Genomic DNA, 25,235 nt, shown 5'->3' with positions numbered 1-25,235 from the left:
TGGGTTCCAGAGGGTGCAACTGTTGATGGTGTCTCAGGAGCAGGCCTGGAACTGGGAGAAAGAAGAGAGGGTGAGGGAGTGTGCCAGGTGCTGCCCACTCCTGAGCCTATCCTGAAGTCTTGAGTGTGTGCGTGATGAGTCTGTGTGTGTGTGTTAGCATCCAGCCTCTCAAGCCCATGCATGACAAAAGATGGCATGACCCCAGGCCAGCACTGTCCAGTAGAGCTAGTGTGTGCCCAACTGCCAGCCACAAATGTGAGCTGTGTCTGTGATTGTCAATGTTCCAATAGGCACGTTAAAAAAGTTAAGCAGGGGAACTTAATTTTAGTGATGTATCTTAATCCAGTATATCCAAAATATCATTTCAAGGTGTAATCAACATAAAAGGTTATTATGAGATTTAAAAAAACCCTCCTTTTCGTACTATTTTTTGAAATCAGTGTGTTTGACATGTATACAGCACATCTTAAACTGGACCAGCTATATTTCAAGGGCTCGCCAGCTTCAAGTGGTGACCATACCCGACAGCGCAGGTGGAGACAAATGTGGGCCCCCTGCCCTTACGGGAACGGGAGCTTGCATTGAAAAGGGCAGTGAAGACACTCACCAGGGTGCAGGTTGGGAGAATCCCAGGGTGCTTTTCGCCACCCATTTCTCCTTTCCTTCCCTCCCATTCATGACAGATATGGGTCCCTTCGCCGGAGAGGCCTCTCCATCCAGGAACTTCAGCCCACTCTCACAGCCCCTAGCCCTCTCCCGTTGCTCCCCAGTACCCCAGGGGCATTAACCCAGCCTCGCCGCCCGCCTTATGGATGCTGCCCTCCTTGTCACTCAACTTCTTACTCCCGCCTCCCTTTTTGCTGTAACCGTTACTTCCTTGGTTTCCACAGCAACGCCAGCAAAGGGCGGGGAAAGGGGCCCGCGGATTGGGGGCCAATTTTGATTGGTGTGGGCCACGCCCCCTTTACCTTGCCTAGTTCGGCCTGCGCTCCGCCCCCTCGGTGGATTCCCCAAGATGATTGGCCATCCCTAGGATTAAGAGCGGCTAGTCCTTCCTCCGACCATCCCTTGGGGCGGGGAAGAAGGTGGGCGCCCTGCACGCTGATTGGCTGAAGGGGACTCGCGGCAGGGAGGGGCGGGGCGGGCACGGAACCGGGGTTAGTCTCGCGCGGTGGTGGTGAGCGCCTGAGGGACCCGTCCTACATCGCGCGCTGGTAGGCAGAAGCAGCAGCAGTTGCAGCAGTCGCTGTGTGAGGGAGTCATGAAGCATTATGAGGTAAGAAATGAGAAAACAGGGACCGACCGTTAGCCGCAGACCCATTCTTTACCGTGGGACCACGGGATCTCCCTTTTTCGTGCTGTGCTCGAAGAAGAGCCAAACGGCGCAGGCGCAGTGGGCGCGGTTGCGCCCTCGCTGCTTGTAAATTTCAGTGCGCATGTGCAGAGGAGGTATTTATAATTCTGCAAACCAGGCTGTTTTGGGGGTGCCTTTTCTTGGGGGTCTCTGCTTGACCTGCTTGCAGCTGCCCCAGCGGGCAAAGTTGCAGACTTTGGTGGGGAGGAGGGGAGGTGCGGGACCTTTGCCCACGATGTGTGGGTGTCTTGTCCAAACCTTGCACCATGCCGCCTCCTCAGGCTTAGGAAGGGGTTTTGCTGTCATCCCTCTTTGGCACGACCTTTGGACCCCTTCCCTCGCCCAGGACGTTCCGAGAAGCTTAGGAGATGAGGGAGGTGCTGCCAGGGCTGGCTCCGGCCAAGCAGCAGAGCTCATCTGGCTTCCTGGTAATCTTAAGAGATCATCTTTGTCAATCCTTGTGTGTCACCGTGGAGAAGACTCACGCCCACAGCCACTCTTGAAGCCTGTCTTCTGACTTCTAACCTGGGTTTCTTTTTCTCATAAAACAAAGTCTTTTCATGCACTTATAGATCTCTCTGATAATAGTAATTTATCATTTAGTTATTGCTGACTTTTAAGTAACATCATTGAATAAGATCATTTATTATTAAAAATGTTAATTATAACCATTTAGCAAGTGCTCACTCTTGTGCTAATGAGATTCTGTTACCTTGTTCTCTTATCCTTGTAGCCTATGAAGTAGGAGACTATGATTGTCATTATTTCCATTTTTGTAGATGAAGAAACAGCCTCAGATATGTCAAGTGACTTGCCCATAGGTTCCCAGCTAGTAAATGCAGAGCAGAGAGAGAAACTCAGAACTTCAGAGTATTAGCTACTAGCCACTATGACATACTGGTTCCCAAGTGAAAATTAGCAGGTCCAGAGATTTCTTGTTCTTTTTTCCCCCTCCCAATTAAAAAAATTGTGGTAAAATACATATAAAATTTACCATCTTTACTCTTTTAAAGGGTACAGGTCAGTGGCACGAAGTACGTTCACATTGTTGTGTAATCATCACCACCACCAGTCTCTAGAACTCTGTTCTTTTCATCTTGCAAAACTGAAATTCTGTACCTGTGAAATATTAACTTCCTATTCCCCCCTCTGCCCAGCAACTGCCATACTACTTTCTGTCTCTATGAATTTGACTATGGTTAGGTACCTCATGTAAATGGAAGGATTAATTGTTTTTATTCATAAGTTGAATACCACTATCTCTGCCTGCCTCTTTTATTATTATTATTTTTGGTAAATTCACTCAGAATCTTTTGAAACTTTTAACCAATTAAGTCCTCAATCATTTTTGACATGGCATTAAGAAAAAGGAGGTAGGGATTCAGTTATCTCTCATGCCCCATTCAACTTTGTGAATATTATATATAAAGTTCTTTGAATATAGTTTTCCCTTTCAAACCCTCTGTGTAACCCTGGAGAAAAAGCCACATTCAGTTTGAAAGATGAAGGATGGAAGGTCCGTTTGGCAGTTTGAAAACGGAGTTTTAATTTTACTTTTTATTAAATTTATTGGGGGTAACGTTGGTTAATAAAATTATATCAGTTTCAAGTGTACAGTTCTATAATTCATCATCTGTATATAGCATTGTGTGTTTACCACTCAAGTCAAATCTCTTAATTTTACTAGTTAGTAGTCAGATAAAGTAGGCCTCTGAGAACCTTCGGGGTGGGCACTTTTGTTCTGGGAAGCTGGGCACAGCCTGAGACCCATAGTTGGACTGGAGAACATGCTTTGCCTTACTCAAACCTTTTCCCTCCCACAAGGAATGGGGAGCTTCAAACCTAGTGTTCAAAGTGACCTTGGAAGAAAAAAAGTTATTCTGCTGTTCTTTGTTATCATTCTCTGCTAACCTTTGCCAAGTACCCTGAGGTGATAGCTACAGAGTTTCTGGATGGTAGGAACATTTGTCTCCCTGTCCAATTTACACAGCAAGCAGATTAGTTTTACTCCAGGTGCTTTTTGCAGATCAGTAAAAGTAGCAAGGATGCTTTCACTCACATTTAGCAAAGACTGAGAAAAAGATTTCAGTTACTGTCCACATCAAAGAATATATTTCTGTTTGGGACTAAGTCTACCCGTAAGTGACTCCCTCTCCACTGAGAGATTGGCCTCCCTCAAAAGGCCTTTGTGGCCCCCAGAGGTTTCTTCTAGATGATAAAGTGCATTTTAGAAGTGATTGAAGTGCAGTTTATGAGTGTTAGAAATGTTACACAGAAAGGTGCAGGACTCATGCAGTTTCACACAGCAAGCTAACCAGGTCTGATATCTGATGTTATGGCTGTTAGAATTCCAGCTGTAGGAAAGGTTTGTTGAAGTTTATTTGCCTGCCTCCCCTCTGTGATCTGAGATTTAAAAAAAAAAAAAAAGAAAAAGTATCCCTTCAGTGGCCCGAGACTAGCCGATATAGAGCAGGGTGGATAAAGCAGGTCACCCTCAGGCCTTAGCTGAAGCTGGCTCTTGGAAGTTGAGGGCAGCCCTTGGTGTTGTCTTGGAGTCAGAGCAAGGTAAGATATGGAAACTGCTCATCTCAGGCTACAGGATTATTTTTTATTGCAGTTTTCACCATTGCAGATAAGAGGTCAAAACAATGATCCCAGTAGCAACTGGAAAAACAACTATTGCATCTTGTAATGAGGGGAATTGCTTGCTACCTTTCAGCCTCCCTGAGCCTGTCACTGCTCATTTCCTGCAGCTGGGCACCCCAAGGTGAGGAAGCCTCATCCTCTTGGGGTCACCCCTGCTCTCATTTAGGATCTTTGATCATTCCACTCCACAAAGGGTAGTTCTATTGGTGCCCAGTTTGTGGATAATTGTAGGCCAATATAGTGCCTCAGGCAAATTCTTGCCTCAGCTCCCTCCACAGGAATCAGTATGTGACAATTGTTTAGACTCAGAAAACTGAGTAGGAAGGTGATAATTAAGGAGAGAGTAAGTACACTCATGTTTAATGGTGTCAAAGGTATGTTAGACTTAGGGCCTGGCTGGTCTGCGAACTGGAAAGTCACTGGTTTGATTCCTGGGCAGGGCACATGCCTGGGTTGTGGGCCAGGTCCCTGGGTGGAGGCATGCAAAAGGCAGCTGATTGATGTCTCTGTCATACATTGAGGTTATCTCTCCCTCTCTTTTTCCCCTCCCTTCCTGTCTCTCTCTAAAAATAAATAAATAAAATCTTAAAAAAAGAATTAAAAAGGTATGTTAGACTTTGAATAGGCCTGGGCTGAGTCCTGGCTCTGCCACTCTGATTGTGTGACCCAGGGCAGCTTACTTAACCTCTGTGAGCCTGTCTGTGTCTGCTCCTTGGAGTGGAATCCATGTCATTGTGGCAACAAAGGCCAGTTTTAAAGAACGTTATGAAGTTGCTGGAAATACGTCATTAACGGGCATGCTTATTTATGGGAGGTGCTACATGCAGCACTGGTTCGTTCATTTGAACTGTTTTGCACAAAACAATTAGATGAAAAAAAAATAAGTTTGATTTACCTAGCTCTTTAATAAATCTCCAAACATCCTGTTGAATGGAAAAAAGCAAATTGCAAAAGATTTTGTAAATTTAAAAAATATACTAAATGAGAGTTATGTGTACTATTTATGAGTATATACCTAATAAAAAGATAAATTGTAATATGAGGTGAAAAATGCGTGGGGATTACACAGTAGTTAGAGGAACCATTGCTTAGGGAGGAAAAGATGGGGAAGCAAAGGCTTGGGGAAGACTTTAGCCATGCCTATTCTTTTTTTTTTCTTTCTTTCTTTCTTTTTTTTTTTTTTTTTAAGATTTTATGTATTTATTTTTAGAGAGAGGGGAAGGGAAGGAGAAAGAGGGGGAGAGAAACATCAAAGTGTGTTTGCCTCTCTCACGCCCCCTGCTGGGGACCTGGCCTGCAACCCAGGCATGTGCCCTGTCTGGGAATCAATCTGGCGACCTTTTGGTTTGCAGGCCTGCGCTCAATCCACTGAGTTACACCAGCCAGGGCTAGTAGCTATGTCTATTTTATTTTAGAAAAAAAGGGAATCTGATATAACTAGAGGAAAATGAAACTATCTGTTAAACTTCAGAGGTGAGATACTAGGTGTCTTCTGTTTCCTGTAATTTTTTCTTCTGAATTCTTGTGTCCTTCTGCAATAGAAGGCGAAGAATAAGTAAGCAGTTTCTGACCGTTGAGCCCTGTTTTAGCATGTGGGTCCCTGACTGTGGCCGGGAAAATTCGGTGCCTGTTTGCAGGAAGATGACACTTTCGGAGATGAGGACTGCCTGCTCTCTCATTCTCACACCCTTCTGCGCTCCACATCAATCAGGCCTTCAGAACATGCTTTTGGTGTTGATTCTGCATTTGCAGTCTGGATGGAGCCTGGTTGTGAGCCCCCTTCCTGAGCTCTTTTTGTGGCTCAATAATGATAAAAGCAGGGACATTTCACATTTACAGTGTCCCTCCCAAAACCCTGAGAGATGGGTACTCTGTGTCCCCCATTTTGTGGATTAGGAACTTACCCAGTCAGTCACATCATGGTGGAGACAGGGCCCAGACCAGGTCTGTCCGATTGCTCATTGATAGAAGAATCAGAGCCACAGTAGTGTGATGATGCTGATGCTGATGCTGACGGCCGCCAGTGGTTATCGAGTCCTATGAGCACCTGATCCGGTGGGCAGGGATATTTCTTCTACTTTACACCCTGCCTTGATCCTCTCCTGATGCTGCTCCAGGCAGCAGGTGGCTGTGCATGTTTCTGAGGACATATCCTTGCCTGGAGGGTGCGGGGGGACAGCCTCTGGGCCCATGTGGACTGCTGACAGAAGGTCTCCCTCTGTCCTGAAATTGCATGGGCTGCCCCTCAGGAGTTCTGTAGCTATGAAAGCTTGGTGAGGCTAAAGGCCTTTCTTGTGTTGGCATGCCTCAGGCTAAGAGCCTGTGAGTGGGTCTTAGGCTTTTGACACCCTGCAGGCTTCTTGCTCTGAGCAGGTAGTGATTCACAGTGGCAGATTCTCCTGGTGACTCCCCTCCTCTGTCCCTTGGTGGTATAGCTCTACACTTCAGCCACTCCCTTGCTGCGGGCCCCTGAATCTGAGAACCCCCGGCCTAGAACTCTTTAGAGCTCTAGAACTCTCTGGTTTGTCCTCTGTACTCAACAGGTAAGGGACCTGAGGCCCAGAGTGGAGGGCCTTTCCCAGGGCCTCACAGCCAGTCCTATACACAGCTGGAGCCCATGGGCAGGTTCTGCAACCTCACAAGCCAGGTTTCTCATCCACAGAATGGGGGTCAAGGGTGTGCCTTAGCTGGCTCACAGTGGCTCTGATTGTGCATGTCTTCCCAACTGTGTTTTCAGATAGGTCAGGTGGAGAGCATGAAATGGGCAGGGGTTGGGTAAGGCTGGGGGGATGGGAGCTGTTTAAACCCTGGAAAGTGGCAAATGCTGTCATTAGGCGCCCCCCCCCCCCCCTTCGGAGCTCCGTGTGGTACACTGACCACCACCCTGCTGGCATAATGGTCCCTACCCTCACAGGGTTATGACTTCAAGGGGTTATCCCTGTGGTGAGCATTAGATGAGCAGATGCATGGAAGGTACTTAACTCAGGGCCAGGCACAGCACAGCAGCTAACATTTAGCGAGTCCTGTTGACCTGCTTGCCTCCAGATGCCAGCCACAGTGCTGGGTTGGAGGAGGTGGGGTAGGGCCGGGCTGAGGTGAACAAGGCAGGGCCTAGGTGGAGGAGGCAGGTAGGAGGAGCCCAGTGGGTGAGGGTGGGCTCCAGGTCGGGCAACTGAGCTACACTGGCTAAGACTGGGAGTTATCCGGCGCTTAGCAGAGCCCCTTGAATAACAGGTTCCTGAGGAGAGAGGAGGTAGAGGGTTGACAGCCTTGAGTAGGAATGTGCTTGGAAGGGACTTGCACCTCTTGTGACAGGGTTGTTTGATTGGGCATCCCTGCACTTTCACTGACAGGCTTGGCTGGTGAGAAAGGCCAGAGACCTTGTTGGGCTGGTTGGTCAAGTTCAGGCTAGGTCTTAACACCCTCTTGCTGATACTGACAGTGGCAGCTGAGAATGTCTGAATACAGGAAGTAGCCAGAGCATAGTAATAATAACAATAAAAACAATAAAGCTACTGCCAACGTTGTCACTCTAAGTGCTTTTTATCTAATAACTTATTTAACCCTCACAATAAACCTATGAAATAGATAGTGTTCTTATCCCTCTTCGACAGATGGGGAGACTGAGGCAAAGTGATGCGCATGGTCACACAATGAGTGGCAGAGCCCAATTCTACCCGACCTCAAGTGGGCTTTGCTGTGTGTGGGCCCAGATTGTCGTGCTCTGGGAAGGCCTGAAGTGTGTGGTCGTGAAGGGGTTGTATGGAGGCCGCCAAGGGGGTCTGCCCTTGGACATTTATGCTGCTCAAGTTCCCGTTTTCTCACCTGTGAAGTCAGGATGAGGCCACCTGTCTCAGAGGGCCACTGGGGAGTGGGACGTGCCCAGCACACTTCCTGGCCTTCAGTCACGGGACAAAGCATAAGGTGGATAAGGACAAATCACGGTGCAGATAGACAGATCTGCGTCAGTGAGGCCACCTGAAGTGTTTTCCGCATGTGGTCTCTTTTGAATGCCTCAAAACTTGTCAGTGAACAGGGCCAGTGGTGCTTCTGGAGACAGCTTCGTGCTAATAATATGCCCAGAAGGTGGGAGAAGCAGCCCAGATGCCAGTGACCAGTTTCGATATACCGTCACACACTGGAAGTTACATTTTGGGATGGTCTGCTCTTTTCTGCTCTACGGGAAGACCCTCAGTAAAGTCACAGCGCACTCAGGACCCGCTTTTGAACTTACTCTGACAAAGAACCATACGAGGGAGCAGTGCTGGGTCACAGCCTCCTCACTCAAGTGTGTAAACGGGAGGATCTTAGCATTCTGGCTCACTCCTTTTGAGGCTGCTTGTCATTCTCTGTTCCCCACTTTCCTCACTTACCACTACATTCCCCCTTCTCAAACACCCACAGCCACATTGCTGCTCTGAGCATATGCTCTTCCTTCTGTTATTCCCATGCCTTGTTGCCTCTGGTTATTGAGAGCTCAGCTTCAGTGTCCTGCTGAGAGGCTTCCTGGACCATCCTGTCTGAGTACAACCCCTGCCCCCACCCCCCAGGGCCCGGTCTCCCTTTCATGGGCTCTGTCTGGCCGGGGTCTTTTCATTTGGGTACTTGATGGTCTTTCTGCCTCGGTCAGACTGAGTTCTGTGAGGGCAGGGACTCTGTGTCTTGTTCCTACAGCTCGCCCCAGGATCTGGCCAGTGCCTCTTTGTTGAATGAATGATTGGGTGAATGAATGCATCTTCTTTCCGTCAGGCTCATGGGGAGCAGAAGGGCGAGAGTGGGGTCTGCTGCAGGGACCTGGATGAGTCTGGTGACTCACATGGTGGGCTGCGGGGCCTCGTTTGGCCAGTCCTTAGTGGGTCCTGACCTAGGGAAGGCAGCTTCTTATGGCTCCTTGACTACATGCTTGGGGTCTGCCCCACCTCCGCAGGCCTACTCCCTATCGTCCCACCCTTTCCATGAGGGCTGCCAAGACTGCACCTGGCAGGCTCTGCTGGTCTAGGCGATCTGCCGCCCTGAGGCTTAACATATATGTTTCCAATCTATCATTTCTTCATTAGTGCACTTGTTTCAACATATTATTTTTCTCTTTACTTATTAAATGCCCTGAGTACTGGGATGAAGGAATCACAGCCTTTGCCCTCAAAGTCTTTCACCTAAGTGAGGCCTGAGGGAGGGGAGAGGAACAGTGTGTGCAGAGGCCTGGAAGCCAGACTTTCATGGGTGTCCTTCATCAAGAGATGAGGCCTGCTGGGCAGGGCTTTTTAGCCACCCAGATGCCTGTGGACTTTATCCGTAGGGTGATGGAAGTCCCTTTTTCCTGTTGATTTTACCTAAAAGGTTAACTTCAGGAGGCGGCTTATTTTTAAGTCCTCGGGGGCCCTCTTGTTGCTTTGTTTGTTACATAAATGCTCAGTGTAGTTCCCTATTGACAAGTGGTTAGTTACAGATGGGCCATGAGTCTTTCCAAGACCTTGGAGGGATAAAGGGCCTCTCAGTAGCTTGCAATGACTGGCAGGCTGGCACAGCCCTGTTCCTGTCCCTGCTCGAACCAGGCTGTTACGTAAGCTGAGTCCCCAGGCCATTCAGTTATCCCGGGAGACTGCAAGATTTGTGCTGTACTCTGGGCCTTTCTGAATTCTTTTGTATTCCTATTTAAAGGGATCAGGGAGCATTGGTCAAGCCATGCTAGTTGTGTGGTGGGGCCCATGGGAACAGTGCCTGACCTCAGGGTGGGTGTGGGTGGGCCATGTTTGGGGCAGGATGGTTTAACATTAGCAACTGGAGCCTCACATCAGGAAGCAGGTTGAAACTTGAGGGGGGAGTTGCAGATGGAGCCTTTAGTCTTATGGGGAGAAGCTGTCTCCCAGGCAGCTCAGGAGTCTAATTCAATAAGGGGCTGGAGGGGCTGCTGCACCAAGGCTTCTCAGGAGGTGGGGTTGGGGGAGCATATCTCTCGAGGGGGGGTGAGGGTAATATCAGAGTTCTTGGGGTGGTGTATAGCCTGAAACAGTATATTGTTGAATACTGTTTGCTCCAGAGAATCAGGTCTAACACTCTCCAGGCTGGAGGTGGGGATCCACAGAGGACAGGGCTAGAGTTCGACTGGGCAGCCCCAGTACTGGGATTGGTTGGGGAGAGGCTGCTCTGTCTGGGAATCCTGTCATTCAGGGTTCAGCTCCAATGTCACCTCCTTTGAGAGGCTCCCCTTGACCCAGCCAGGCTACATTGTCAATTCTCCTGTTTAGTTCTCCACATACACTTAGCCCCTTCTGATAGGGTGTTTGTGTGAGCCCCTCGGTATCTGCTCTCCTCTTGACCCCCCAGTTCCTGTCAGGGCTCAGCAGACTGGAGTGAGTGATTTTGTGTGTCTGATAGAGACACTGTCCTACAGAGCAAGGTGCACGGCAGGCCTAGGCAGTTAGCCAGATTACCTTTAACCACCCCCCGCCCCCGCCCCAGAAGGCACTGCAACTCAAGGGGGAAGGACCTTTACATGTTTGTGGGGTGCGTGACTATTTTATGGACTGGAATTTCTCGCTTGGAGAGCACGTAGCCTTTGCTGCATTAGCATGGGCCCTCTTCTGTTGCGAAGCTGGTCACTGTGTGTCTTTAGTAATTTTGGAGTTTGGCCATCCTTTTTGACCCAGAGTTACCTGAACTCTGAGCTGTCCTGTGAGGATAAGATGGAGATCCTGTGGGGAGTGCTAAAAACCTTGATCATCAGTCCCCAAGAACATTTCCTGCCAGGCTCCTTCCTCTAGGCTGGCCCAGGAACTTCACTGCCCGCCTCAACCCGGATCACCTGGGGTCTCAGTGGACAGGACCATTTCCGGTGATGTGAAACCACTTCCAAGTCTCCCTCCTGGACCTGGGAACACGCACCATCCAGGGAGAAAGCTTGGGGAAGGTCATCCATGTCAGGACTCCTAGATTTCTTTCCTATCGCTTTATTTCACTTTCAACCAGAGGGGCAGAGTGGAACCGGCAGAAACCTGTGGGGCTCACAGGTGGGAAGACAGCCGTGGGTGTCTTCCTGGACCCCTCTCTCAACAGCTAGGGCTGACATCTTTCAGTTTACCTTTCCCTTGTTAGGTGTGGCTAGACCTGTTAAACATTTCGGAAAACCTGTACCCCTCTGTTGCATTTGCTACTACTCCATCTTCATCTCAAGATGCACATTTTCCCCTTCAGCATATTCATGTTCCTTCCTTAAGTTGGGATGCATCTTATGATTGATACACATACCTTATATTGACAGAGGAAGTTTGTTTTTTTTTTCCTCTTAAAACTTGGCAGCTGGTTTTGAGTCAGTGACAACTCAGAATCCAGAAAGTAGGGTGTCACTTTCACCACTTGTCACCTCTATGCCCCAGTCCAAGCCCCCAGCAGCTCTGGGTGGTTTCTGAGACTGTTACTGCTGCTCCCCATCCCCCACAGTGGGAGGGATCCTTCTCCAACCCAGACCAGGTTGTGGCACTCCAGCACCTTCCCAAAGGGCTTGTCTGGGCTGCCCTTCCAGCCTCCTCCTCAGCTGCTTGCTCTCCAGTCCACTTTGCTCCAGCCTCTCCATGTTCCTGAGCTCTGAGAAGCTCTGTGCTGCCTCAGGGCCTTTGCACACTACCCCACAGCAGGGAGCCTTATGGCCTTATGGTTTGATTCAAATCACACTTTCTTAGACAGGCCTTCCCTAATCATTCCTGTGGCACTCTGGTCCTTTGCCCTCGATTTTCTTTATTTCTTTGCTTTTTTTTTTCTTTCAGATTTTAAATTTATTTTTAGAGAGAGGGGAAGGGAAAGAGAAAGAGAAGGAGAGAAATATCAATGTGTGGTTGCCTCTCGGTCGCCCCATACTGGGGACCTGGCCTGCAACCCAGGCCGGGAATCAAACCTGCGACCCTTTGGTTTGCAGGCTGGCACTCATTCCACTGAGCCACACCAGCCAGGGCTGCCCTTTGTTTTCTTTATGGCACCTGGTACATCTGGACCTTGTGTTACATGGTAGATGCTTTGCCCATGTTCCCCTTGAGCGTGAACAGGTCCCATGGGGGGCTATGGCCTCTCTTGGCTGTGTTCACTGTTGTATCTCATCACCTGGAATGTTGCCCAGCACCTGCTGTCACAAATAAGTTTTTCTACCCATCCTAGGTGCCCAGCACCTAGCACGGGTTGGCACATGGATGGGCTCAGCGAGTGTTTGATGAGAGAATGAAGAATGGGAACTTATTTGTCAGCAGAAAAGGCTTTTGGGGTTTCAGATGCCCCTCTGTACACTGTTGAGCCCTTTGCAGGTTTGTGGGCAGCAAGCACATCCTCACTCTGTGTGGGCGCAGGTCCTGGCTTCTGGTATGGCGGGGATTCCCTGACCTGGGCCAGCTGCCCCTGAGGGGCACAGGATTGCTGTGCAGGAAGTGGCTACAACCACTCTCAGGTAGAGGCCACTGGCTTACTCTCACATACTAAGGTGTGATGACCTAGGTTGGAGCTCCTTTGGACCAGAGAGAGGCCTAGGAGATGGGCAGCCCCGGGAGCTGAGGCTGGGGCCAGGATCTCTCTCCCTGACCTGGTAACACCTACCATGCCACTTGGCTGTTGGGGACCTGCATGGGGGTGAGAAAATGAGTGACACCCATCTCTGGGCTCCAGGTCCTATTGCCATTCCTGGGACTAGGTCCCAACTCTTTAATTTTCTGAAAAACAGTGGAGGGGTGCCTGCCTAATGGGCGAGCTGTTGTAACAAAAGCAGCCCTAGGTGATCCGTCAATCAGCAAGCATGGCCGTGTTCCAGTACAACTTTGTGGATATTGACGTCAGAATTTCATGAAATAGGCTTCTTTTGATTTTTCCAACCATTCTTAGCTTGTTGGAGGCAGGCAGTGGACCAGGATTGGCCTGTGGGCTGTAGTCTGCAGACCTCTTGGTCTAAGGCATCCTTTATTTGTGATAGAATTATTCCCCATAGCCTACTTTCACCCTTACTTCCTTACCATTCTGAGAGATCCTTTAAGAACCCAAGTCAGGTTGCATTCCTGCTCTGGCTGGAACTCTCTATGGCTCCCACCAAACTCGGAGTAAAAGCCAAAGTCTGCACCTGGCCCAGGATACCCTGCCCTCACCTCCTCCCACTCCCACCCTTGCTCTTCCCTCCAGCCACAGGGGCCTCTGCTCTGCTGCTTGAGCACACCAGGCACGCTGCACAGGCTGTTTTCTGCCTGGCTGCTGTCCCCAGGTCTCTGAACTGCTCTTTCCTTCACGGCCTTCAGGGCTTGCCTCAGTGTCCTCTCAGGGGGCCTTTCTTGACCACTTTATATGAAACTGTACCCGCCTTCACCTGCCACTGCCGTCCCCTTTTCCTCTGGCAGATGTCATCTTCTACTATGTGTAACTATTTCATTGCCTCTGTTCCCTGACTAAAATGTCAGATCTGCATGGACAAGGATTTCTGTTTCTCCTTCCATGGCTGAATCCCTAGATCCTTTAACAGTGCCTGGCATGTAGCAGGTGTTCAGTCAGTATTTATGCAGTGAATGAGTAAGACTCACCTGAAAAAGGGGGTTAATAGTAAAGGAGATAATTCATGTGGAGGACATGCCTCTGTGTCTGGCACGTTGGGAGTGTGTGGGAGGCATTAGCTGCTGCTCCCTGTATAAGGCTGGCCACGTGGATCCCCAGGGTGGACTAACCTACCTGCTGCACTTGGCCTGGGAGTGCTGGGCACAGGTTGGGGGGTCGGCCCAGATGAGTTGCTCATGCCGGTCTGATCAGCCTGCATCCACAGGGGTCAGCATCTCTGGCCTCTTCCAGCTTTCTGATTTGACAGTGCCTTCCTGCCCAGAGATACAGAGACCACATGTGGTCACCAGCCTGGACCTGGCCATGGGGTACAGGAGTGCAGATCTGGGCCATCCCCAGGGGATCTGGGTCCTGGAATGGCCCTGAAGGAAGAGTATTCAATTCCTAGGAGCAGAAACAGATGAGATCCTGCTCCTGGAGCTTGTAGCCCATGTGCCCTTGGGCTGATGACGCACTTTGGCCTCCTCCTCTGTGAGTGGTGTAACTGCTGATCTAAAAGGGAGACAGTGATGGTGGTGGGGTCTGTGTGCTCACACCCAGGGGAAGAGGGGGCAGGGAGGGGGTGGGGAGTGACCTCAGGGATTGGCTGAGGCCCCACTGGGAGGGCTAGGAGGGCTGTATCAGTTGGGTTTCTTCCAGAGGGCAGGGTCTATTTGAGGAAGGCAGCCCAGGTTGGGGGGTCACCTCCATCGGCCACCTGGGAACGTTTGAAGCTGTGGATCCTGGGCCCCATCAGAGGTCCTGATTTCCCTGCTAGGTTGTCACACAAGCAGGCGGGGTTCAGGACCACTGGGCAGGACTTCTGCCACATGTGTCACAGGAGTCATCTGTGTTAGGTCCTCTGACGAACTTTCCCATTGACAGATGGAGAAGCCAAGGCTCAGGCTGGGAAAGTAGGTCAGACTCCGGCACTGTGGCCCTCCTGTAGCACTGCTTTTCTGGGCCTGCTGATGGCCTTAGCCTGTGACAAGGAAACACACAGGAAGTGTTTAGACAGCTGCTAAGCCTTCCTAGGCCTCTCTGTGTGGTGTTAGGAGGTGACAAGCCTTTTGCACTCTATCAGGCCTGACCTCGGGGCCAGGGGAGGCTGAGCACCCAGAGAGGAGTAGGCTCAGTGCTCCCTGTGGAGGTGGCATGTTTTGCTGAGTCCAGACCTTCCAGGCTGGTGTGCCGAAGTTGGGGTGTCAGCAGGGAGGGAGGTGCCTTCCAGATAGTACAGTCCAGGGTTTGCCTTTTTCTGTTAGCATTTGGTCCTGCTCTTCAGAGTGGAGGTTGTATTGCATTGTGGTGGTGAGCAGGGGCTGTAGACCCAAGCAGGCTGGGCTGGCGTTGGTTCTGGCACTTCCTGGTTACCTGTCTTGGGCAAGTGCAGCCTTGTGAGCCACCTAACGGGTCACAGGCCCAGATGAGGTTAGGTGAATTTTGCAGGTGAAGGTCCTAGTACAGTCCTTGGAACGAGGTCAGCATCTGATATACATTACTTCCAAATGGAACAGGCACAGCCTGTAACTGCCCAGGGAGGTGTGTGGGCTGTGGGTGCTGGTGAGCTACTCTGCCAGCTTCTCCTGGCCTTGGGTCCCACAGCCTAGGGACATTGGCATTCAGACCCTGGCACCCTTCATCTGGCCAGTGGGTGTGGGGGGTGAGAGCTGGCTGGCTGGGTACTTGGGAATGGGTGGTCTGTCTCTCTGCCCCTCCCACTCTGGGTGATGACATTCTGCACACACCACAGCTGTCCTGGGCTCCTTGGAGAAATGGGGTCACAAGGGGAGGCCACTGGGGAAGGAGGTATTTCTGGTTGAGCAGGTGTGGCCTGTGCTGGCTTCCTGGTAGCTGAGCCCAAGGTCTTTCCAGCTGCTCTGGCAGGAGCACTGTGACAGCAATATTTCTGGAAAGTGTAGGGAAAGGGAGCCGAGAACGCCGAGCCTCTGAGTCTGAGCAAGTGCTCTCAGACCTCTGCATTGGTGAAGTTGGTTATCTGGCCAGGTGCCAAGATGGGCCAGGCCTCCGTCCCCTGTGCCCTGCGTGGTGGCTGTGGGAGCTGCAGTAGCTGAGTGCCTGGGCTGGCTGGCTGAAGGACCTGTGGGGCCATTTCCATCTTTGTCTGGCATCCAGGTTGCTTTGAGCAGTGTTTGCACCATAGGGAGCCTCTTATGCCTCAGCCTCAGGAGATGTCCCCCTGCAGGCACTGGCTGGGTACTGCCAGGCTGCCCAGCATGCTGCAGACCTATTTAAGGGCCCTTTCCTCTCAGGCAGTCCCTGTGGTGTCCCAGAGAACCTGCTGGAGGCAGGTGTCCTGCCTTGTGCTCCCTCTGTGGGGGCCACTGCAGAGCATGTCCTGGCTGGGGGTGTGGTCCCAGGAGACCGTGTGTATCAGGAGTCTGGGCTCAGGCATGTACATGATGTGGGTTGATTTCCTCATCTGTGAAACAGAGCTCATGGCTCCTGCTCCCTTGGCTGCTGTAGGGACGAGAGAGGGTAAGGAGAGGTGGCTGGGAAGCTATTGAAGTTCTGGGCCCACTGTCCTCATACCCATTAAGCAGGTCCCATCTTAGGATGCAAGGAAGTTCCAAGTGCAAAAGTGGGAGGTGTTGAGGGTGACCCTGACTTCTTGCTGACTCTTGGGCCTCTTCCAGCCCCTCGTCCCAGGTCCTGGATGTGGACTCTATCTTGAGGCCACTGAGTCTGCCTCACAGATGGGAAGAGCCCAGGAAGCACCAGGCTGGCTGTGTTGGTAAAGATGGGGAAACTAAAGCTCAAGAGGGGCCCAGGCTCCTGGCTCTGGTGACCTGGGCGCTGGTGCCTGGGCCCTGTGTGTTGTGTCTGCCTGGCAGCTCACGCAGGGTGGAAGAGCAGTTGCAAACCCAGCTTGGGCTCAGGGGGTGCCTGCTCCTCCCACCGGCCTCCTACTTCCTGCTGCTCCCTTATGGGGCTCAGATAGAGACCTCAGACTTCCCCTTCTCTCACTTCCACATGCAAATCATAAGCAGATCCTATTTCCTCCACCTTCACAGTGTGTCCAGAATTCCCACTTCTCACCCCCATTCTCACCTCCACCCTGAACTCCCAGTTCCCAGGTGGTGCCTATGAACAACTGAGTTCATGTGTTATGTCCCTCTTCTTCTCTCAACCCTCCATGGCTCCTGCTTCACTCAGTAAAAGCCAGAATCCTCTCTGTGGCTCACACGGCCCTGTATGACCTGCCCCTGTCACCTCCCAGTCTTCATGTCCTCCTGCTCTCCCCCTGACTCATGCGGTTCAGTCCACTTGGCCTCCGGCCTGCTCCACAAGCACGCTAGGCACAGTCCAGCCTCAGAGTCTTTGTACTTGCCCTCCCTCTGCCTGGAACACTTTCCCCCAGTGTGCACCTGGCTTGTTCCCTCACTTCCTGCGGGCCTTTGCTTAGATGCCCCTTCCTCAGGGAGGCCTTCCCTGGTCACTCTGCCTAAAGTGGCTACCTACCCGACTTCTGACTTCCACCCCATCCCATTCTCTGTTTTTCTTTGAAACCCTTGGTGACAAATCATGCCACTGTTGTCTGCTCCTGTCCCCTGCTTGCTACCTGCAAGTACACACAGAGTGTAATGCAGTTCCCCTGGAGGCAGGGGCCTGGTTTTGTTCACTGCAGTGTCCAGCCATGGGAAGAAGGGGTGCAGGAATGAATGAATGGATGGATGGATGAATGAATGCAGGGCAGTGGCTCCCTGAAGCCACTTGGTTGGTAAGTGGCAGAGCTGTGGTTAGTGCTCACTCTCTCGGTCCCATCCTGGTCCCATAGCATCCCATCCTGTGCCGGCATTGGGACCTGGGAATGTGGAGCCGTGCTGCCACCAGCACCCTTCCAGAATGTGGGACTGTGGGAAGAAAGCTGCTGCCACAAGGGGGCAGCAGAGATGTGGCAGCCTCCAGCACTGTGGGGAATGATGGTAGGGACTGTGGTAGGGACTGTGCCAGAGGCCCCACCTCTGCTGCCCACACATGTCTTGCTATTGTTAGGGTTCTGCTCACTGTCAGCAGCTGGATGAAGCATCATTGCATCACCTCTGTGACCTTGATGTGCTGTGGGCAGGATTTGGGGAGAAGCAGCCTGGCTCTCTGGGCATCTAGCAGTGCTCTTTTACTAGTCTGTGTATTTATTCTTTATACGATTAATTCTAGGCTGGATATGTTTATGTACTTTCTTTTTTGGTGGTTTTTATCACCTTTCTAAATCTTACAGTAACCCTTTGAGACAGCAGCTGGGGCCTGCCTACTTTGGAGAGGAGGAAATAGAGGTTCAGAAGTGTTGGGTAACTTGTTCAGGGCCACACAATCAGGAAATAGGTGAGTCTTCGGCCAGGTGCCGTACACAGGTCTTGACAGAGCACAGCTCCACGCTAGGCTATGTTTGGTGCTGGGAAACAACGTGCAGCCTAGTGGGAGGTGGGTGGTAATGTCTGGGGATTGAGATTTTAGGTTGATGGTCAGGAAGGGCCTCACTGCAGAGTTGCCTGGAGGCCTGTGGGTCTGGGGGAGAGCGTTCTAGGCAGCTGGAACAGCACATGCAAAGGCCCTGGGCATACCTGTGCTGTCATTGCCAGACAGGTCCATTCCTGGAGCCTTGCCTCCTAGACAGCTCTGGGCACTGTTGTTAGGTTGGAGCAGGTGCTTCGAAAACGGCGTCCCTCTTTCTGCTACTGCTACCCTGATTAGCAACATTTTTATTTCCATAAGACAGTGAAGGCCAGAGGCCCTGCTGCTAGACAGGGGCTCCAGGTCCTCCTCTCTGAGCTGGGGAAGACCACAGTGTGGCTTTGGCACCCCCCCCAGCCCCTGCAGGGGGGCTGTGGCCTTGCCCCTTGTCCTGGTCGCTGCCCCCACCCCTCTGCCATCTCGTGCTACCACGAGTTGCTGTTGGCTGAGCCCCAGAATCTCAGGACTCTGGGTAAGAATTCCTCCCAGACTAGTGGGACTGTTATCACATTCACCCCAGGCCAGGGTGCCTGCTCTGTCCTTGTCCTCTGTCCATTGTAGGTGGCAAGGCCACACTCCCTGCCTGTAGCCATCGATGGACCTTGGGCCAGTGACCCCCTCATAGGCCTTGCTTCATTCATCATAGAGTAGAATGTGTTGTCCCCTCCTAGCCCCTTCCCTCTGTGGGGCAGGAAGGGCTGTCCCTGCAGTCCTCAGGAATCCGCCACTCCTCCCCGCCCCTCACCCGCCTTCTTCCTGGGGATGGGGCCTGGGCCTGCCGCCTCCTGTGTTCAGCAGCTGCCTGTGCCTCTGACCCCAGTCCTGGGCCTACCTGGGCCCCTGTCCCAGATTGGCCTCAGGGCTGGGCAGGCATGTGGAGTGTGTGTGTGTCAGGCATAGGGCATGGGAGGTGTGCTTGGGCACAGAGCTGGGGTGGGGAGGGTTGCAGCTGGAGGTGAACTCAGGGACTGCAGACCGGGAAGCACACAAGAGGGCCCCCCACGTTTAGGACCTCAGTCTGGGTGGGTTCGGGTGAGGAGCCTCTGCTGCTCCCTGCCCAGGGACTTTTTTTTTGATGGGTAATTGGGACCTATTTGTTAGCACCTTCCTTTTAAAAATTGTATTGAGGTGAAATTCACATAACAAAATTGCGTACTTAAAAGTGAAAAGTTCAGCCACATTTAGTACATTCACACTGCTGTACAACACCCCACCCCTAGTTTCACAACTTCCATCACCCCAAAAGGAGACCAAGCCGCATTAGCCGACACTCCCCATTCTCCCTCTGTCTGCCCCAGGCAACCACCAGTCTCTTTCTGTCCATGGATTTAATTTAACTCTTCCACACATTTCATATAAATATGTGACCCTTTGTGTCTGCCTTCTATCACCTAGCATAACTTATATTTAACTTTTTATTTTGAAATAATTATAGACACAGAAGTTGCAAAAATAGTACAGAGAACTTCTGGGTCTGCCCACCCCCTACCCGCCAGGGTCTTTCAGACCTTGTGTGGTAAAGATGGTGCTGGGTCCCAAGATTTGGGGACAGGAAATAGGAAACGAGGACCAGCCCTACTGAGGTGGCCCTGTGCTGCGTTAGCCCCCACCCTGGTGGCCCAGGCCCCTGGTGCTGCCCCTTGGGCTGGGCTTACCTCTGAGGGCTCAGCTTCTCTTGTCCTCTGGCGTGGGTAGGCCTGGGCTCAGTGTGGCAGCTGCTGGGAGTGTGGCCCTTCTCCTGGCCACCCTCTCCTGCTGCCCAGCTTCCTCTCCCAGCAGCCAGTTGGGGCCCTGACAGCCGTCCTCTCCTCCTGGGCCCTGGTCCTGGAGGGTAGGATTTCAGCCCTTCCCCACCAGCTGGTGGACAGGGAGAGGACTGGTTGTATTTTAAGCTGTTGAGTGGTTCAGCAGGAACTTGGAGGCTTCTTTCCCGCACGCTTGGTGCTGTCTTTCTGTGGACCACACAGGCTCCGAAGGCATGTGGACCCTGCCCGCCTGGGACCCAGCAACTATTAATATACGTGCAGCCACGGGGCAGGCCCTGTGCCCGCCTGGGGCCCTGGTGCTCTAGCCCTTTCAGTTCATTGCGTGTGTGCCCCTTCCCTCTCCCACGAGTCCCCTTGGTGCGCCCAGTACTGCAGGTGATAGGACCAACTCCCTGTTTCTGGCCCCTCTGGCTGGCCTTGTTATCCCTGTGGCTCAGAGGGGTTCGGTAACCTGTGCCTCAAGGCCACATGGCCTGGCAGAGCTCTGTCTAGTGTGTTAAGTGCAGGCGGCGTGGTGAAGGCTTCTTGGGGGCTGGGTCCTCTCCTACCCTCACTTCCACAATGGTCCTCTCCTACCTAGTGCAGGCGCTGCAGCCAGCCGGGGAGCTGGGATCTGAACCCGGGCCCATGCCCTTCCCTTCATGGCAGCCCCACAGGGCCAGAGGCTCTGGCACCGTGCATCCATCAGGCCCCCACTGGCGCTTCAGGTGCACTGTTGCAGGGGACCCTCACAGCCCTGTGAAGCACACCCCTTCCTGTCTGCCCCTGGCCCGAGGCCCAGAGAGACACGACTGTGTGGCAGAGCCAGAGTCAGTCCTGTGTGCCTCCCACTGCATCCTCTGCCCCTCCCACTGTCATTGGGGGGTGGTGAGTGGAGAGAGCCCCTTTCAGTTGACTCCAGTTGCAGGGGAGCCCTCTTCCTGAGCTTTGGGTGGGTGGCATGCTGTCAGAGAGCCTGGCTGGGGCCCTGCCTAGGGTTTCATGTCCTGCTCCTTTTCCCCACGCTGCCACTGATTGAGGGCCCACCAGGGGTGGGAAGGGTCCTCAGCATCTGTTACCCAGTGGCTGATTTGGGGACAGACCCAGCCTTGCTTGCCACTGCCTGTGCTAAACTCAGTGGCACTCAGGCCTTGTAGGATCAGGCCGCCCTCTGGGCCTCACTGCAGCTTCTGCAGTTCACCCCCGTGGCATCTGCTTTAACCTGCGTGGAGTGGGTGGGTCAGATTCTTCTCCTACCCCTACCAGCTTCTTTCCTCCCAGATCTGCCCCTCTGCTCTGCCCCTGTCTGGGGCTCAGGGAGATTGTGTGTGGTGCAGGCTGTGTGCCCTGGGCTTTGAGGGTCTCAGGGCCTAGGCTTACAGGACACAAAGACTGCCTTGGACATGGTCTGGGTCGATCTAGTGAAAGTGTGTGGGGAGGGAGGTCAGGGAGGCGGGACTGAGGCCTGAACCCAGGCTGGGGTGCTTTCTGGAAACTTCCTGGTTTCCTGACCCTTTCCACACATAGAGAGAGGCTCTCTGCACCAGTAGCTCTGGAATCTGTCACCTCCCTAGGAACACAAATGCACAAGGGAAATAATCCGAGTGTTTCTCACAGTTCAGAAGGGGAAATGGATGATCTATCTCAGATTCTCAAAATAGCTGGGACTTCTCCAAGCCCAGTGAACTCTGCCAGCCTGAACTGGCTGCCAGGGTTGAGCTGCCTGCTGGCCTCTCACCCTCCTCCCCAAGACTGGCCCCCACCCTGCACTGGGTATTGGGGCCGAGGGGTACCTCAGTGCCTTCCTCTGGGGATCTCCCTATCCCCTGGTGCTCTTCGGGGGCTGTGTCCACTTGAAAGCTTCACTTTCGTGATCCAGCTCCTGGGGGCCTGTCTGGACAGTTTTATATTTAGCTGGGCATGGCTGTGGGGCCACTCGGGTTACATCTGCACAGAAGGTGGCAGTGCCAGGGCAGGCGTGGGCTTCTTTCCAGCACCGTGGCAGAATTTGATCCCGTAGCCTGGCCCAGAGCGCTGCGCGTGGGTAGGTTGGTGGTGGGGACTGACGGCTGGTGGCTTGGGCCGCTGGCTTCGCGGGCAGAGCAGGGCGGTATGGACCTGAGTATGAGCCTGGTGGCTCGGGAGGCCAGCCAGGGCCTTGGTCCTGGCCCTGTCTTCGGCCTTAATGGCCTCCCCCGGCCTGTACCCCCAAAGGTGGCCAAGAAACCTAAAAAGGCTGTTCTCTTCTTTGAGGTGGAGATCCTGGATGCGAAGACTCGGGAGAAGCTGTGCTTCTTGGACAAGGTAGGACAGTGATGCCAGCGGCACTGGGCTAGGGTGCTGGGCCCACTTCCCCATTCCTTCTGGGGACTCCTGGCCCTGAGGGAGATGGGAGTGCCCCTCTAACCTGTGTCCTGACACCCTACCCCCTGCCTGGGAGGGGTGTGCATGAGGGGTGCTGTCCTCAGGCCTGGGCCTGTCCCTGCCAGCTCGAGGAAGAGTGGGCAGCTCTGGCCTCTGGGTGTGGCCAGGAGTTGGCCTCCTAGTGCAAGAGAAGGTGAAGCCGCCTCAGTTGGACCCTGCAGGACCATGGGCTAGGAGGGGGGTGGAGTTGTGACCTTGCCCCTTCTGAGGCCAGGCGGGGGTGGAAGGGGAGCTTGTCCTTCCAGGGGAGGTCTGGCCTGGACCCTGGTGGGAGTTGTGGGTGGAGTGGAGAGGAGGGGCAGAGAAACAGGCCCAGCTTCCTGTCTCCCAGCCTGGCTGGGGGCATCCCAGCTGCCTGCTAAAACTGAGCCCTAAAGCCCACTGCCGTCCCCGCTCTGGCAGGCCCTTGCTGCTCCACTTGGCCATATGGGTGTGGGGCCTGGACTCTACCCCTCCCCACTCCTGCAGCAGCTACCCAGGCCCCCATCTATCCCCACCACAGCAGGAGGGAGCCTGGATCAGGGGTCTGGGCTCCCCCCAGGGCTGACTTCTGTCTGGCCTGTGCTTCCCCAGGTGGAACCCCATGCCACCATCGCAGAGATCAAGAACCTTTTCACTAAGAGCCGTAAGTCCAGGGCCCGGCCACACTGCCTCCCGCAGCCCTTCTGGCCAGAAGTCTCTGGGTGGGACCCCTGCTGCCAGCTTCTTTCCCCAGGGCCTGTAGAGATGCCCCCAGAGGTCCAGGACTTTCTGGGCTTGCCTATTGCAGTGCCCCCGTGTGGCCATCAGCAGGAACACCCTTGCTTGGTTTCAGGACATCCCAGTTGCCTGTGTTTTTCTGGGCTGTGTCCTGGAGCCACAAAAGCCACACAGGCCTTGTCCTCGGTGGGAGGAGCTGTGGGGTCCCTGGGCCCTGCCAGGCTGTGTGCTGTGACACCCCATTCTTCCCACAGATCCACAGTGGTACCCTGCCCGCCAGTCCCTCCGCCTGGACCCCAGTGAGTACAGCTGTCGCTTGGCCACCCCGGGCACCCCAGCGGCAGTGGGCGAAGGCCTGGGTAGCTCCTGAGCCATGGCCTGCCTCTCTGCAGAGGGCAAGTCCCTGAAGGATGAGGACGTTCTGCAGAAGCTGCCTGTGGGCACCACCGCCACACTGTACTTCCGGGACCTGGGGGCTCAGATCAGCTGGGTGACGGTGAGCCCTGAACCATACCTACGGCTCCCTCTCCCATTAACCACATGGGGTGACTCACCTAAGCCCACCTTCCCAGGTCTTCCTGACAGAGTATGCGGGACCCCTTTTCATCTACCTGCTCTTCTACTTCCGGGTTCCCTTCATCTATGGCCACAAATACGACTTCACGTCCAGCCGGCACACAGTGGTGCAGTGAGTGGGCCAGGCTGGAAGGGTGAAGGGGGGTGGGGGCAAGGCCTGGGGGCGGACCCCTCTGAGCCAGCTCCCCTTCTCCCAGCCTTGCCTGCATCTGCCACTCATTCCACTACATCAAGCGCCTGCTGGAGACGCTTTTTGTACACCGCTTCTCCCACGGCACTATGCCCCTGCGCAACATCTTCAAGGTGAGCCCCCGGCCCAGTGTCTCAGGCCCGCCCACCCTGGCCCTGTCCCCTGCCTCCCTTCCCAGGCCCTGCCCTCTCCTACCTCCTCCTGCACCTCACCTGGCCCACCTGGACTCCGCCCTCCACTGGGCCAGGCCCCATCCTGGCCCTATTCCCTTTCAGAACTGCACCTACTACTGGGGCTTTGCTGCGTGGATGGCCTATTACATCAATCACCCTCTCTATACACCTCCCAGTAAGTGGCTGTGGGACCCTGCTTCTGTGAGCCCCCACCCTCCCGCCAGGCTTCCCTCACAGGCCTCCCCCCTCTCTTTTCAGCTTATGGAGCTCAGCAGGTTAAACTGGCTCTTGCCATCTTTGTGGTAAGCAGGCTGGTACACGCGATGGGGTGGAGGGAGTCTGGGTGGCTCTGGGCTGACTCTGCTCCTCTGACAGATCTGCCAGCTCGGCAACTTCTCCATCCATATGGCCCTGCGGGATCTTCGGCCAGCTGGTGAGTGCCAGCTCTGTGCAGGGGGTGTGGGTGGGCTGGGCCGGGAGGACTCACTCATCCTTCTCGTCAGGATCCAAGACCAGGAAGATACCGTACCCCACAAAGAACCCCTTCACGTGGCTCTTCCTGCTGGTGTCCTGCCCCAACTACACCTATGAGGTGAGGGCCAGCCTGGCTTCCCCTCTCCCTTGTGGGGCTCAGGTTCCATGTGGAGGGGCCAGTCTCTACAGGGAGCTGCCTAGCTCAGTGGTTGCTTTTGTAGTTTGAATGAGCATCTGAAGATGCAGACTGTGGCCTCTGGGGGTTGGGAGTTCTGTAAGGCTGGGCTTCTGGTGTTGAGGGCTGAGGGGCTTCATCATGCAGCCTCACTTTACTTGGGGCCCCTCTAGCATTAGAGTTTGGTTCCTACCTTCTACTTGGAAAGCAAAGGTTGGGAGGGAGGTGGCTCAGGGGGTGGGTGAGGCTTCAACAAAACAGCTGGCCTGCCTAGCCCTGCCTGTCTTCACCTCCCGCCCTGTGCCCACAGGTGGGGTCCTGGATTGGCTTTGCCATCATGACACAGTGTCTCCCAGGTGAGCCCACTTCCCCTCCCTCAGCTGGGCCCTGCCCCCACCCCAGGCTGGACACCCTCCCTGACCCTGTTCTGCTCTGCAGTGGCCCTCTTCTCCCTGGTGGGCTTCACCCAAATGACCATCTGGGCCAAAGGCAAGCACCGCAGCTACCTGAAGGAGTTCCGAGACTACCCACCCCTGCGCATGCCCATCATCCCCTTCCTGCTCTGAGTCGCCCGCCCCACTGGCTCCTACCAGCTGGGCTCTCAAGAACCAGGCTCTCGTACCCCCATCCCAAGTCCTTCTGGGGGGTGGGGAAGGGGGTACGCCACTGCATCACCTGGAATAAAATCTGCCTGCCCAGCTGGACTCAGACTCAGTGTGTTTCTTTTGAGGGCTTTGGGGACCAGTACAACACAGGA

The 25,235-nt window shown here is 53.6% G+C and overlaps 1 protein-coding gene and 1 long non-coding RNA gene across 2 annotated transcripts; one reads left to right on the top strand and one right to left on the bottom strand.

The window, feature by feature from the left end:
- Position 1: 1 nt before the first annotated feature.
- Positions 2 to 20,454, bottom strand: LOC123479406 (uncharacterized). Its single transcript, XR_006655021.2, has 3 exons — positions 19,678 to 20,454; positions 13,685 to 13,824; positions 2 to 51 (listed from the first exon to the last, which is right to left on the bottom strand). It is a non-coding gene; the product is annotated as an uncharacterized lncRNA (long non-coding RNA).
- TECR (trans-2,3-enoyl-CoA reductase) lies at positions 1,120 to 25,182 on the top strand. The gene is made up of 13 exons (XM_024556839.3): positions 1,120 to 1,276; positions 22,021 to 22,071; positions 22,765 to 22,816; positions 23,145 to 23,189; positions 23,283 to 23,386; positions 23,463 to 23,578; positions 23,664 to 23,769; positions 23,932 to 24,004; positions 24,088 to 24,131; positions 24,205 to 24,262; positions 24,333 to 24,421; positions 24,789 to 24,834; positions 24,917 to 25,182. The coding sequence occupies exons 1-13, from the start codon at positions 1,262 to 1,264 to the stop codon at positions 25,042 to 25,044; spliced, it is 927 nt and encodes a 308-aa protein (XP_024412607.1). The 5' UTR covers positions 1,120 to 1,261; the 3' UTR covers positions 25,045 to 25,182.
- The last annotated feature ends 53 nt before the right edge of the window (positions 25,183 to 25,235 follow it).

The sequence above is a fragment of the Desmodus rotundus genome, chromosome 9 (assembly GCF_022682495.2).
Source record: "Desmodus rotundus isolate HL8 chromosome 9, HLdesRot8A.1, whole genome shotgun sequence".
In the NCBI taxonomy this organism is placed as follows: Eukaryota; Metazoa; Chordata; class Mammalia; order Chiroptera; family Phyllostomidae; genus Desmodus; species Desmodus rotundus.
Note: the sequence above shows the minus strand (reverse complement) of the source record. Positions and strands in the feature narration are given on the sequence as shown.